The sequence below is a fragment of the Actinia tenebrosa genome, unplaced genomic scaffold (genome assembly GCF_029948245.1).
Source record: "Actinia tenebrosa isolate PJP-AT-01 unplaced genomic scaffold, QUT_ActTen_1.0 PGA_scaffold10__47_contigs__length_13832649, whole genome shotgun sequence".
Classification (NCBI taxonomy): domain Eukaryota; kingdom Metazoa; phylum Cnidaria; class Anthozoa; order Actiniaria; family Actiniidae; genus Actinia; species Actinia tenebrosa.
In genome coordinates, this window is record NW_028292570.1 from 4,755,378 (window position 1) to 4,770,406 (window position 15,029).

The following is a 15,029-nucleotide window of genomic DNA, read 5'->3' on the forward strand; positions in this document are numbered from 1 at the left end:
AGGACAAAATTCAGGCTTTTACAGCTTGCACTTTGGACACATTCCTTAAGACATTCCGAATAATTTACGGCTGTAAAGGAGTTGAAGCTCGCACCAACCAATGCGTGCCCAGTTTCTGTATTAGCATTACCAAGCAGGCACTGAAAGCTGGTGTGCACGCCGGATGCTAGAAGGATTGCAACTGTGTGAGCCAGTCTTAAAGCTCCTGGGATTCCCATGATGTCGAGTAATTCATTCCAGTCGTCAAGTAGTAATATGTATTTTATATTCCTAAAACATAAATATAAACTAAAATTCGCGCCAAAACTGTTGAGATTCCCCTCATTGTTTAATTTTTAATTTACTACTCTTCTCTTGACATTTGCTTACCTTTTAATAAATGGATCCCAACTTTACTCTTATCGACCCCCCTCCCCCTCCCCCTCCCCCTCAGTTCAATGTTGTTTTTGTACAAGGTACACCCCTCACTGAAATCAGAAGCGGATCATCTCAATATTATGGAAATGGTATGGAAAAATAATAACCCAAAGAATATATGACATTGAGAGGCAAATTTTATGGAGTAATCTCCACAATGATGAAAGGAAAGACGACAGACATAAAAATAAACTCAGAGTCTTTCGTCAGTTCAAAACGGATTATAACTTTGAAGAATATTTAAGTCAAGTCACCAATATTAAGCACAGAGTGGCGCTTACAAAATTAAGAATTAGTAACCATAAGCTTGAAGTAGAAACGGGGAGGTATAAGAGGCCTTATCTCATTTACGATGAAAGGATTTGCCCAGTGTGTAAGTCGGGAGTAGAAAACGAAAAACACTTTCTAGTTTGGTGTCCACTATATGAATCTCATAGAAACGACTTAAGAGAGTTCATAGAAAAAAACACCAGCATTAATTTCAACAATATGAGCGCTGACAGTCGTTTTATGTTCTTAATCAATTCAAAATCAGCGTCTCTACAAAGAGCCATATCAGCATACATTCATCAATGTATGGTGATACGTGAAAATGAAATAAGAAAATTACCTAATACATGGTATATATATATATATACCTATAATATATTTGGAATCAAACACCCATGTACTATTAAGTATAAAGTGCCAAATAAAATTGTATTGTATTGTATTGTATATATTGCTGGGGGGGGGGGGGGGGGGGGGGGGGGGGGGGAGGGGGAGGGTGGAAGTAATATAGTTTGTGTTGTGTTTGGCGGATGAGAAGGGGAAGTTGGTTATGAGTCTCAACTAGTTTTGGCGCGGATTGTAGCTATACCATGGTTTTAAGTGGCATACCATGGGATATCCCATGGGGCACTTGTATTTTTTAGGTACAATATATACACACGAGCCTTTAAGGTCGTTGCACACTAGGGGTCATTCTAGCAGGATTGTTCTATATCTTCACTGCATACTCATTACCTCATCGCAGATGGTTAAGTTATGGGAGAAAAATCCGCGACAATTGAGGTAATAGGTATGTAATGAAGGTACATATGGCGTGGTATGTCACCGCCACCAGGGGAGATAGGTGGGCCCAAAAATATAGAAGTGATCATGCTCTAGATGGGAGCGTATATTTATATGACAGAGACGCAAAGGATCATGGCTATCGATTATAAGCATGATCACGTCGGAATCTGGGGGTTACATAACTTTTAGCGATGAGTTCATTAATTATGCAGTGAAAATATCAGTTCAAAAACGGCTACTTTAATAGCTTCACTACAACCAAAAATATTATAGTATTGTTTTCTCCTTTCAGATCACGTGCCATCCTTTGAGTTATAGAGCTGTTAAGTGTGACGTAATTCGAACGAAAAACGACTTCTGGGTCCAAATTAATAATTTTTCTACAGATATTTTTCTGAGTGTTTCTTCATGGCAGGATTTTCTGTTCATATATCTAATTGTTCAAAGTAGAGAATAAATTAAGAGAATAAGTTGTGGCAAGATCTTAGCGATCTTTTTGCTTGTTTGACCGGCATTAATTCGTCGCGATTGAAAAGGGCCGTATTATATTTTGTTTTTCGCCGGTAACGGTTGGGAAAGTGCTATTAATTAAGATATATGCAACGAATGAAACTCAAACAAAAAAGTTAGCGCCAAATACATTACGCCTAATCTGAAAAAATTGAATGTTCAAAAACTGGAGAGAAAAAAAAAAAAAAAAAAAAAAAAAAAAAAGAGAGAAAACTGAAAAAAAACTGAAACTGTATTTTCAAAATGTCGTCGTTAAACGAAAAGAAATGGAGTCGTGAGAATATTGAACTGATTATATTTTTTCGATTAGTTACCAGTTATGATATAAATTATATCATCAAAACTAAAAATATAGAAAATATCTCAGGCCATCGAAACACGTATTGGTAAAATCAATAATTTCGAATAGAGCTAAACTTGCGAAGTCTTATTCCCGTAGTTAATATTTGATTCCCTTGTCTGAATTAATGAATAATGCTTCGGCTGATAGAGTAAAAGAAATGATTTTTTTTAACTTTAAAAAGCCTATTTATTTAAACTTTTTTTTTCTTTTTCCCCCTCATTCAGCTATAAAAATTAAATATTATGATAGATGGGTAAAAATTTAGAAATATTATTTTTGTGATTAATTTCAAAATGAAGATAACTTCATAATGAATATGCAAAAAGGTTTCTGATCAATTTGAAGTAAAAAAAAAAAAAAAAAAAAAAGAAAAGGTTTCGGCAATATTGCTTTAAAAAAATCTCAGCTATACTTTTTAGATTACTCAAAGCCTAAAACTCTCAAAAAACACCGGCCGGGTCTAAAGAAATTTTTTAAAAGGTTATTATTTCTTTGTTCTGAATTCTCGATACTTAAAAAAGATCTATGGTGCCTGCCGTAAATAATTTGACCAAATAATTGAATTTGCGTCAGCAAATTATGTAATCACTTCCGCTACAAAGATTAAAAACATCAAATAGCTTTATAACTTTTCGCTAATTGGGTCGAGGTTTTAAAGTAGCTTTTTTTATCAGTTCTCCTTGGCGAGGTAATTAATACCTACCACGGTCAGACGCATAGAAATAGCTACCTTATAGGTTTTCCCGACCAAATTAGATACTAAATAATTAATATTTTTCAATTATAGTCACAAGATACTATAATACTTACTATAAAGATTCCATAGTTTTGCTACCAAACATTATTCTTTGGATTTTAGGCTGTTGTAAGAGAATAACGGTTGTTTATTTTGAAATGAATATTTTCATGTTGATATGTTAAATGTGACAAAGGCATTCGAGTGTCCCTGCATGGGAAGATAAAGAATGTGGATGACGTCTACCGTTGGTTTATCCAATGGATGTAATTCCCAGCCATCAACGATGTAAACAATCGCTGACTTGTACCATCGGCTTCGTAGGAGCACCTGTTTTCTATGGCTATTTACTTACACCTCAAAGACGTATGTATATAAAAAATGCCAGTAGAAGGCGAGAAGACATTCAAAAAGGTAGGTGGGAATTAACAAATGTCATGCACAAGGCGGGAGATATTTTACTAGGCAGGAAGACATGGCACAAAGAAAGAAGACATGTCAAAAGGCGGGAAGACATGTCATAAGGTGGGAAGACATGTCACAAGGCAGGAAGACATGCCACAAAGAAACAAGACATGCCACAAGGCAGGAAGACATGCCACAAGGCTGGAAGACATGTCACAAGGCAGGAAGACATGCCACAAAGAAAGAAGACATGTTACAAAGCTGGAATACATGCCACAAGCCAGGAAGACATGCCACAAGGCAGGAAGACATGCCACAAGGCAGGAAGACATGCCACAAGGCAGGAAGACATGCCACAAGGCTGGAAGACATGCCACAAGGCAGGAAGACATGCCACAAGGCAGAAAGACATGCCACAAGGCAGGAAGACATGCCACAAGGCAGGAAGGCATGCCACAAGGCTGGAAGACATGCCACAAGGCTGGAAGACATGTCACAAGGCAGGAAGACATGTCACAAGGCAGGAAGACATGCCACAAGGTAGGAAGACATGTCACAAGGCAGGAAGACATGTCACAAGGTAGGAAGACATGCCACAAGGCAGGAAGACATGCCACAAGGCAGGAAGACATGTCACAAGGCTGGAAGACATGTCACAAGGCAGGAAGACATGCCACAAGGCAGGAAGACATGTCACAAGGCAGGAAGACATGCCACAAGGCAGGAAGACATGACACAAGGCAGGAAGACATGCCACAAGGCAGGAAGACATGCCACAAGGCAGGAAGACATGTCACAAGGCTGGAAGACATGCCACAAGGCAGGAAGACATGTCACAAGGCAGGAAGACATGTCACAAGGCAGGAAGACATGCCACAAGGCAGGAAGACATGCCACAAGGCAGGAATAACATATTTTCCATATCTTCACTAGTGAGGATATCGATTACGTCTTTTCCAATGTTTACAACACGTTTTTGTTTGTGAATGTGTCTATATGATAAAAAGAAAATTACATGTTGGCTTGAAGATATGAAGTTTATCTTCTCGTGTTGAAAAATATTCTAACCACTCGAAGATAAACTTCATATCTTCGCGCCATCGTGTAATATCCTCTATTTATACAACCGAGCGCCTGGTTATCCTTAATTATGCCAATCCATTCTTTAAGGCATCTGAGACTTAAGCTACGGGATACACATCAACTAGAAACAACAGCAATACTTTTATGCTTTTGACATCAATATTACGAGACAGTTCATTTCTTTCATTCATTTTTTTAATCGAGCTATATTTCTGGTAATTTTGTTATTTCATTTCAGATTCCGTGTCATTCCCTAGAGTGTCATTTCTTTGTCCGGTTGCGCGTGAGATGACGCATTTATATGGAAACCACTCAAACAAACGTAATTAGTCTTAAGAGAATGATACGCGTACTTGGAATTGAAAAATAAAAACCATGGTTATTAGAATGTCTTTGTGCTAAAACGTTCTATTGTAATCTATAGAAAGTTAAAATTGACCATTTAACTGAGGCTAAATGTGTAGTTTCATGATAACGAATGTCTACGCATTTGATCAGTGATAGACTGATTCCATAAGTCGGCGTCATCTCTCTTGTCGATTCTGGATATCGCTTACACATCGCGTTGAGCGACCACAACCCTCGGTTAAAGGAGCGACTAAAACTAAGAATTATGGAATCAATCTACGCACTTTACTGGTTTCAAATAGTTTCCCTTGTGTCTGAAGATGTACTTGGAGTAGAAGGTGGTTCTTTAGCAACTTCTTCTGTTCCCTTTTTGCAGTAGTAACCTCCCATCTCAGACAGAGAAGCAGTTGGCTTGGAGGGACATGAGCTGCATGCTGGATCATTCCATTTTAGTCGGTATTTGTTCCCTGTGCAGCATCCAAAAGCTGGTTCATCACTTCTCTTGAAAAGATCGCTTCTCTTGCCAGAAGATCGTTTGAGGGCAGGGAAGCGAAGTTTCACTTTCCCGATAATCAGAAGATCAGTCGCAGGATCTGGTGCATCCCATTTCAAATCATTATGGCCACTCTCTACAGTGTAGTTTAATTTCCAAGTTGTCAGAATGGTTGGCATCAAACTTCTACCAGGTTCTCTTGACAATGTATCGCAAATACGAGGAAGATTTCCACAAAGACTATAAGGGTTGGTGATCTCTTTTCCATTTGGACATCTTGATGGATGGTATCCCTCATCGTACAAAGTGTAATACTCGCTGGTCTCTGGAGGAAGGTTGTATACAACTTTTGAACTTTCACTCACGAAGCTACCTGACTTCGGTTGAAGATAGATTTTGGTCTTGAGATGGCGTTTTCTATTTTTTACAGCATCGTAGGACTTAAGGGGGAGGTACAGCTTGAAACTCACGACAAAGTCCGCCAACGTTTCACCTGCTGAAAGCCAGTTATACTTCCTCAGCCATTCTGTTTTTCTAGGTATATGGAAGACAACATCTTCCCCCTTAGCCAAAGACGGTAGGTTGATGAAACCTTTGTCTCCTTGGAACTGAGGTTTTGTAGGAATATAGACGAATCGCTCGTCTTCATGATATTGTCCAGGTGGGTCGTACGCAATGAGGTTATCTAAAGCACTAGGGTCGAAATATTCATTTTGTATATTACAAGCTTCAATTTTTCTTCCTTGATTCCTGTACTCTAGTTTATCACAGTACAAAAATGCTTCGGATTGAAGCCGATATTGGGTCATGAAAAATCCAAGCATAAGTTTGCCTGCGTCTAGAAGGTCGTTAGCGGGCTTTATTTCTTTTGCGAGCTTCTTAGCAATGTTGCCGCGAATTACCCGAGCAAACGAGTCTACAAGATCAAACTGAAAGTCAAATATGTCCTCTCGGAGAGTTGAGAACTCTGCCAGTGTTCCTTCCAGCCTCTCACACAATAGCATTCCTCCAGCAACACCTCTAGGAATATTAGCAGCAACACCCTCTACGTTCATCAGCAAATCACAGGTCGTGTCCTTGAAAGCTCCCCACAAACCATCATTCTGTGCTAGCAAGCTACGATCCACTTTGGGGGTGTAATCACCATAGGCTTTGATAAATTTGTCAGCATCTTCCTCAAGCTTTTTAACGTCGTTGTTTTTGATTGAGTCTATGAGCGTTTGCAAATCGCTTATCTGGTTTGCGTTTTCTTTAAATTTCCTGGTCAGTTGATAGGTATCCTGGAGAACCCCTATTAGCGAAGTCTGCAGAGCTACAGCATGTGTGACATCAGCGGCGGCAGCAGCCACTTGTCCAATTTGGTCATATATATCACCTGCGCTCACGCCACCAAAAATGGCTTTTAGTGGGTTCATGTTTTCAGCAATTTTCAGTTTAAGAATAACAGATTCTTCGATTAACTGAGCTATCTTTCCTGCAAGCATTGATGTCATGGCGGCTTGCATGTCTTTTTCAAGTTTTTTTGACACTTTTGTAGCCTTTTCGTCAAACTCTTTTAGTTTTCCATCAATAAATGCCACATCAGCATCAGCAATACGTTGGTCATAATCTGCAAGGCCAATAAAGTACTTTGAAATTCCTTTAACAGATGCTTGGAGATCTTCATTGAGGTTTCTGATGTTTCCTAAAAGCTCAATATGTCGCAGGGCTTCCTGTTTTAACTCTACCATCTTTCCATGGTCAACGTTGACCTGGAGATGCAGGTCTCGCCTTTCTGTGGTCCGGGTCTTTTTTAATCCTTTTAGTGATTGATATTCTTTGTAAATATCCCCAACCGTGCACATGTCGGTAGCTTCAACACTTTTGCAGGCTGAGGTGGCAAATTCAATGGTTTTGATTCGTTGTTCGACCAAGGACATAGCATTTTCAAGGTTGGAAAATGCTCTTGTTCTGGCTGCTTTTTGGAAGAAATCCCTCCAATGTAGGGTGGCGGCGTACGCAATAACCATATGTGACATCGAATCAAGGTCTTTTAATTTTTGGTCCAGTGAAGACGCATCTGGTTGGCCAAGAGTATTAGAACAAAGGCTCTGTGCTATGATGTCACTCGTCCTGTACCACAACAAAGCTCCCATCATGGGAAGTGCTTTGATTACATCGCATTTGTTGTCTTCTTTTGTACAGGCATCTGCTGCGCTAGTACCTTTCGAGTCGCCATAGGGATGAGGTTTTCCCTGTCCGGCACACTCGTTGACATTCTTGCAGATTTTATCAGTTGAGTAAGTGTACTTTTCTTGCTTTCCAAGATCTTCTTTAACAGTGGTACACATGGATTGCAGGGGGAGTTCAAAGCCTCTATCTGGCTGAGGAGGAGAATATACTTGCTGTATACAGCGAGCGCTGTGATAACCCTTGAATGTTTTCAATACGAATCCTAAGCCACGTTCACCATAGTGCGATTCTAGATTATTGCTACGAAAATGTTTAGAAACAATCGGCATTTCTGGTTGATCGAAGATATCTTTAATGAGGCTTTTATCCTGTTCCAAGGTCGAGGCGTCGAGGTTGTCAATACCCTTGAATTTATTTGTATATTCAATCAGGCTAGAAACTAGTTCTTCTAATTTCTCGTTCGTTACCTTCTCTCCCAGAGCTGTAAAAATTTTTACGACTGAATCTCTGGCTTTAAGAACGTCGAGTATTTTTTGAGCCCACCTTGGATTTTTGGATTCTGGCTTTTCTTTGGCGGTTGTTGATGCCAAAAGAACGAATAGTACGGTTATGATGCATATCTTTTGAAATTTTACTTGGAAGCCTGAACTTGATGTCATAATGATCAGTTGAACCTGATAAAAACAACAACAAAAAAGTTTTCATTTGTGAACGCACTGCTTCTTATCGCTGTGCCTGGTCGTGGGTTCGATCCTCGGACACAAGCACTCTCTACATTGGCCATTCATGCATCCACTTCAACTATTATTATTATTATTATTATTATTATTATTATTATTATTATTATTATTATTATTATTATTATTATTATTAATGATGCCAAATTTGACTGGAACATATGTTCACCATTTTCAATGACAATTGTAATAGCAACTACTTATCTCCAAATATCAAAACACCCTATATTTGAGATGTTACCCGCAGGCTGGCGTTGCACAGTCTCGCGGCAAACGTGAAACGTCAGTTGATCAGTACAAAATTCTTTTAAATCACTGAAAAATATCGCAAAAAATTCCAAGTAGTAGAAAAACAAAAGAATATTTGCGCTTGGTCACGGAGAAGGTTTGTAAAAGGTAAAGTAAAATACAGGAAAACTATGAAAACGTGGTCACGTTTGCCGTTTGCGGGGAGAAAAAAAAGTCAATCTAAAACTCTCTACTACCTCACTATCGGAGGGACGTTAAGGAACCAGACTGAGGACATAAAGAAAACCTGGCAATTATCACTCTCATTGTCTGGCCTTCACTAGTGATTTCTTAATGGGGTGATTGTGGGATGGGTATGGAGATTTTGAGGGGATTTGATCAAATTAGTGCAATGTACTGTCGCCGACGGGACCGCCATGATTTTACGTGGTAATCCGAGAAGACGAAGGTCTAAGCATTCGTAGACATTGTTACGAAGGCAACATCTTCTCTCCAGTTAATTTAAGTGACCATGAACCGTTGGTCTAGCCGAGGCTCGAGCCACGACCTTACTAAAGAAAAGTCTGATAAACGAAGCCAAATGAACAAACCGAGTGGAAGTTTGGATGAAATTAACTTACATGTAAAATGGCCTAGGTGAAATTTATTATAAATGAATCAAGGTCAAAGCGAGCATTACTATTTGTTTAATAATCGAGATTTTATCTTTAATTCTACGATATACTTTTTGTCGCATATCTTTTTTGAGGATTTGTAGGTGATCTATCAGTTGATAAAACAACAGAGCAATAAAATGGAGATTTGGTATTTCATTTTTGTATTAGATAGTTAAACATTTTAAAAATAAAGCTACGTACCTCTGAGAGTCGAGTAGGAAACACCCCCGTCTCTAACGGTGAGCACGTCAGAGTAGTTCGTCAATCTTTGATACCTTTGCAACAATGATCATCTCTCATTATATATTCTTTCATAATGTTGAAAGCAATCAATGAGATCTCAAGGTTGATTGAGCTTACAGGTCAACAAAAAAAAAAAAAAAGGAATTATTTTGTCTTTTGTCTTTTTCCCCTTCTTCTTTACCTCTCCGAGTGTGAAATATAGTTCAGTATTTTTTATAATGATTTGTATAATGTTTTGTATCGGAATTCTGTCATAACCGTAATTCATTTAAAATCTTAAATTTTAGTTGAGTTTAAATATCTTTTATTAAGTTTGAAGTGGAATTCGTGTATTGGGTTGGGAAAGGACAAAACATCGATCAACTTTGAAAACAAAACATATGTTTATGTATTTTGGAGATTTTCACTCATTTGAGGTGGAGTTAACCGTTTCTTGAAAACTGGGGTTGAAGCAAAGCGGATATCCTAGATATCCTAGAGTGATCAAAATAATAAAGTCATTTGTATCAGTTTATATCAGTTTTTAGGAAGAAGTTACCCCTGAAGAGAACGACATTTCAAATTGCTTTTCAATAATGACTTAGGAAATTTTTCTTGAAGTTTTATTAAAAAAAAGGAAAAAAAAAAAAAAAAAAGAAAAAAAATCACCAATAAAAGGTTACGACATTTAAAAAAATGTCAACGATTTTTTAATACAGAGAGAGGGTGATGAAAATGAAAGCACCTGTCCTATAATAATGGAATTACCCGTTTCTTGAAAATTTCTTTGCAGCAGGTATTGCGTTTAGAACAACCTGAGAAAGGCCAACGATTTTCTATTATAGCGGTGAGGGCAGAAATGATGAAAGCACCTTTTTTGATAATGATTTAAAAGCTTGGCATTTTACAGCGATTAAAACGAATCTTTATCTTTACTTTTTTTCGTTGATTTTTAAAAATAGTCATCTCAGGTAGTTGTTCTTAAAAAGGGTGTCTCCGACTTTTAATGTTTGCTCTCTTCCAAAGCTATCTTCAGTTTTGTATCGGATACATATATTTCAGCGGCGTTGTATCTTTAGGAACGCATAACAAAGCAACAGAGCAAATTATCAAAAACTTGGAAACCAATTTTGGCAAGTGATATGTAGTGATCTCGGAAAGGAAGTAAACACTTATTTCTGATCAGTAACGCGGCTGTATGCAACTCCGCGAAGAGACTTATGTAAAAGTTTGAATATTCACTCTAACTTAACGAGATTATTATATTTTACAAAAAGAAAGAAAGGAATAGTTTCTACATTTATTCAGCTTTCAGAAAATGTATACTTTACTTGGGTTTTGATTAAAAGGTTTTGCGCTATATTCAGTTGAAAGCACGCCGGGTGCTAGGGGTACCATGATACCTTAAAGTGCACATGAACCCTTCGACAATACTTTCAGTACTGATTCTACACGAAGTAAATAGTTGAATGGTAAAATATTTCTTGATTTGAGTGATGCGTTTCTAAGTTATGAAGGTTTATACTTCCAATATGCTAATGAGTGTGACGTCTATTAAGGCTTAATCAAATATACAAAATCGAACTGGTTCATAGAAACAGTATTTAAAAAGCATCATTATTTTACTCATGGTTTACATGAAAGCTATTTACAATTTTTATTTTCAAAATGGCCAGCATTTAGTATTACTAGTTACAACAAAAACACTCAAATACCTTACCTGACGTCATCATCATTAACATATTGGAAGTATAAACCTTCATAACTTAAAGACGCATCACTCAAATCAAGAAATATTTTACCAATCAACTATTTACTTTATGCAGAATCAGTACTGAAAGTATTGTCGAAGGGTTCATGTGCACTTTAAGACACAACACACTTCAACGACCACTGAAAAATTAACGATTACAGAGAGCTTTGTCTTGCTACGGTTTTCTTATTAATATTTGATATATGTAAGACTCAACACTAGTAAACGCGTTTTATGTTCTCAGAACGGGTGCCCTGCTAGGAATACAAAGACATGGCATATACGGTTATTTTCCATTCATATGGTTTTTGTGCGACGACCAACAATCAAATACCAGTTGAGTTCTCAATGAAGTCATCGTTCTCATATTTGTGATTTAAGTCATCATTACAGCCTGGCATCACTAACGGATAGCTAGGTAAACCGAGTCTAGTTGCAGACATCTAAAGAACATCATAAAGTTCATCATTGGTAAGCATATTCTAGTTTTCAGACTCACTTTTTTGGAATCAAAGTAATTCTGTTTTGTTTAATCTTTCAAACTTTATTTAAGTTTTAATTTTTTTTATTTTATAATCTCCAAATATTTATTTATACATTAATTTTATCAATTCAAACTAAGAATATCCGGTTGCTCCTTACGAGGTATTTCTAGTCATTATATGCTATACGTAGCTATTCCTAGGAAGCAGTAGTTTATTTTCATTGATAAAGTGCTATATAACAAGTTGTGCCTCACACAATATACTGACCTCACAATTTTCATGTTTTTGTAATTGCTTGGGTTGCGTGTCTTAAATCCCTCCTTTTTCTATACTATAAAATGTCTTCACTGAAAGTTTTCAAATAACTTAGAGCATTGATAATTTTCGAATTCTTTATGAAATGGTTTTGTTTCTTTAACGATTTTTTTTAAATTGCCAAGCTTTCGCATTATTGCACCATCTTTAAAGGGGAAAGTACTGGGGGTGAGGGCAATATTTTGAATTAGCCAAAAGACTATATGCGCGCAAAATCTAATAAAAAACATGGATGAAAAAATTCGTCACATGATTAACTCGACGTACAAATGCACTCATTTTTTAAAATTTCAGATACAAAGATAAAAAATGAAGTTTCAAATCGCATCCATAGTCCTTCTTGCTGTCATTTTTCAGTTTGGTAGGTTGCTTATTTAGCTAACTAGTAAAGCCGCTTACGTCACTGATCTACTACTTACTACTAAGGGGACGTTACTAAACCAGTAAAGGGAATGGGGAATGGGGAATGGGGAATGGGGAATGGGGAATGGGGAATGGGGAATGGGGAATGGGGAATGGGGAATGGGGAATGGAAGATGTAATAGCTCTGGAAAAGAATATCATGTCATCATTATCATTATTAACATTATTATTATTATCATTATTATTATTATTATTATTATTATTATTATCGTCATTCTGATTTTATTATCATCACCTTCAAAATGATTTTCCTTTTCAATCACCAATGCCGTCCTATCGATTATTCTGACTATACCCAGTCTTGATAACGATTCGTATGCTTGTTTTAATCAAGGTCACCGCGTGTCAGGCAAGTGCCAGGGGCCACAAGCAGGCTTGTTTGATACTGATTGGGCCACGTGTCTTCCTGCAGTGGATAAAGCCGGCACAACTTGTCCTCATAATTTCTTAAAAATTGGAGACAATTCATACGGATGCGGGGAATCACACACATTTATCAGAGATTCAAATCATAGACGTGTTGTTGATAAGCCGTTCATTTGTTGCCTTCTGACACCAGTTATTGATATGAAGGTAAGCAATGCTCTACTTTTCAATTCTCAGTTGTGCAGGGTTAACCTTGTTTGTAAACAGAATGAGCGTTTTTAATTGACGTCACAGCGGCCATGTTGGCCGCGTCTTTAAGCCATGAAATTTGCCTGTATTCACATACTACCTCGCTTGTTCTGACCCGTACTTGGAGCTCACTGTACACCGGTTCAACGGATTTCCTTCGGCAACCGACCCGAGGTCGCGCCGGAAGTCTTCGAATCGTAAATGTGGATTTGGATATAGTCTTTCTTCGAAATTATAAGTTAAATACTTTTGTATCTTAGGCCGTTAAAAAATACACTCACCATAATTTCGAAGAAAAACTATATCCGAATCCGCATTTACGATACGAAGACTTCCGGCGTGACCTCGGCGTGATTATACTTCAGAACATTTGCCTCATATCACACTGTGTAACTAACTTTATTTCGCTTTGCTCTTACAATTATAGCGAGTTAAAAGGATATCTGCATAAATTTACATAACTAAGAGACTATCAATCCCATAATTCCACTCGGGTGTCCTGCTCTCGTCGCCATTTTATTTAGCAATCAAGAGAAACTTGAGCGATAAAACTAACAATAAACTAACAATAACGTCTCTGTGTTAAAGTGCCTATCACCCTTCTGACAATATTCACAGTATTGATTCTACATGGGGTAACAGTGTCGAATAACCTGAAAAATTTCATAGTTTGAGTGCGGCTTCTTGAAGTTATAAAGGTTTTTCCATGCCATATGCTAACGTTTTGACGTATGAAGAGTAATCATTTAATATACAAAACCTTACTGTTTTGCCCATTGCTCTTATAGAAACTATGGCAAGTTAGTTTTCACATAGAAGCCGGTGTTTCGAATTACAGGGAACAACAAATAACCATAAATGCCTCCTCATACGTCACAGCATATGACATGGAAAAACCTTCATAATTTCAAGAAGCTGCACTCAAACTATGAAATTTTTTCAGGTTATTCGACATCTTACCCCATGTAGAATCAATACTGTAAATATTGTCAGAAGGGTGATAGGCACTTTAACAACACGATGTAGGTACACTGTACCTGAAGTGAATATCAAAGATCAGCCTCATTTTAATGTCAGAATACACTCAATTGAAGAATCGTTGTCGGGTTCAGAAACATAGAACATAAAAGCTGAGACCGAAATGGCACATGGGAAATACGTTAATAAGATGCATGCTGTGACCGGCAACCCGTGGCATCATCTACTGTTTTTAATACGCGTTTGGCATTCTAAACCGACTGCATGGATGGCAAAAATGAATAAACGTTTTTATGTTCTATGTTTCTGAACCCGACAACGATTCTTCAACTGAGTGTATACACAAATAGTGTTGTTTGTGCACGTATGTTCTTCATGTTTGCATTTTGCTTTGTTCAGGTTAAAGATGCGCCATGCCTCTCCAACAGCGGAGGATCAAACAGTCAAAAAGATCTTCAAGACAAAATAGAGTCTAAATCTCATTAATATTAGATATGTAGTGGTTTATAATTGTTATTAAACGTCAAAATAGCACTGTGCAAAATTTATGCTTATCAATTTCTTTATCCTATTTATTTAAGGTAAAAATTAACTTGAGGCCGTTCTAGCTCGGGTTTAATTTTCGCTGTTTGAGTTGTGTTCATATTCGTGTGTTTTATTTTCTCATGCGCAACTAACAAAAAGATGATGATACTCTAGAGAATGATAACTGCCAACTAATTGCCAACTGTCTCGTTTAGCCTATCGCTTTTACAGCTGGCTTGAACCAATTTTCTGTATTCTTGTAAATTTAGTACAAGTAATTTTGCAATTTTGGTACTAAATAAAGATTGATTGATTGATACGTGGTCCGAAATGGGGAAACATTACACCAAAGCTGAAAAGGTTTATTGACCAATAACTATGAGAGGCTTTGGTGGAGTGCGCGCATGCGTCGCTAATGTGCCGCCTCTCACCAATGCGGCCCATGTTTTGTTATCCCCTAATCCCGGGCGCCGTGTCGTATGTGAATACAGTTGTTTATCGCGTTTTT

At 37.5% G+C, this 15,029-nt stretch overlaps 2 protein-coding genes and 1 long non-coding RNA gene across 3 annotated transcripts in view; 2 read left to right on the forward strand and 1 right to left on the reverse strand.

The window, feature by feature from the left end:
• The first annotated feature begins 1,143 nt into the window (after positions 1-1,143).
• The window catches only part of LOC148912815 (uncharacterized), a 101,794-nt gene continuing 87,908 nt past the window's right edge, over positions 1,144-15,029 (forward strand). Inside the window, exon 1 of the long non-coding RNA XR_016119226.1 lies at positions 1,144-1,183. This is a non-coding gene — a long non-coding RNA (uncharacterized LOC148912815). The remainder of the gene's footprint in view (positions 1,184-15,029) is intronic.
• On the reverse strand, positions 5,184-8,222 carry LOC148912816 (uncharacterized). The gene has a single exon (XM_089026736.1). It carries the CDS (start codon positions 8,220-8,222, stop codon positions 5,193-5,195), a length of 3,030 nt encoding a protein of 1,009 aa, XP_088882862.1. The 3' UTR covers positions 5,184-5,192.
• Positions 11,591-14,555, forward strand: LOC116307044 (uncharacterized). The gene is made up of 4 exons (XM_031717183.1): positions 11,591-11,651; positions 12,275-12,341; positions 12,738-12,976; positions 14,396-14,555. The coding sequence occupies exons 2-4, from the start codon at positions 12,290-12,292 to the stop codon at positions 14,480-14,482; spliced, it is 378 nt and encodes a 125-aa protein (XP_031573043.1). The 5' UTR covers positions 11,591-11,651; positions 12,275-12,289; the 3' UTR covers positions 14,483-14,555.

Bases quoted from the DNA above. Each gene is read 5' to 3' on its own strand.
- LOC116307044 (XM_031717183.1), top strand. From the start codon at position 12,290: ATGAAGTTTCAAATCGCATCCATAGTCCTTCTTGCTGTCATTTTTCAG. The intron at 12,342-12,737 runs GTAGGTTGCTTA...GTTTTAATCAAG, and splicing joins TGCTGTCATTTTTCAGTTTG to GTCACCGCGTGTCAGGCAAG. The intron at 12,977-14,395 runs GTAAGCAATGCT...TGCTTTGTTCAG, and splicing joins CACCAGTTATTGATATGAAG to GTTAAAGATGCGCCATGCCT.
- LOC148912816 (XM_089026736.1), bottom strand. From the start codon at position 8,222: ATGACATCAAGTTCAGGCTTCCAAGTAAAATTTCAAAAGATATGCATC.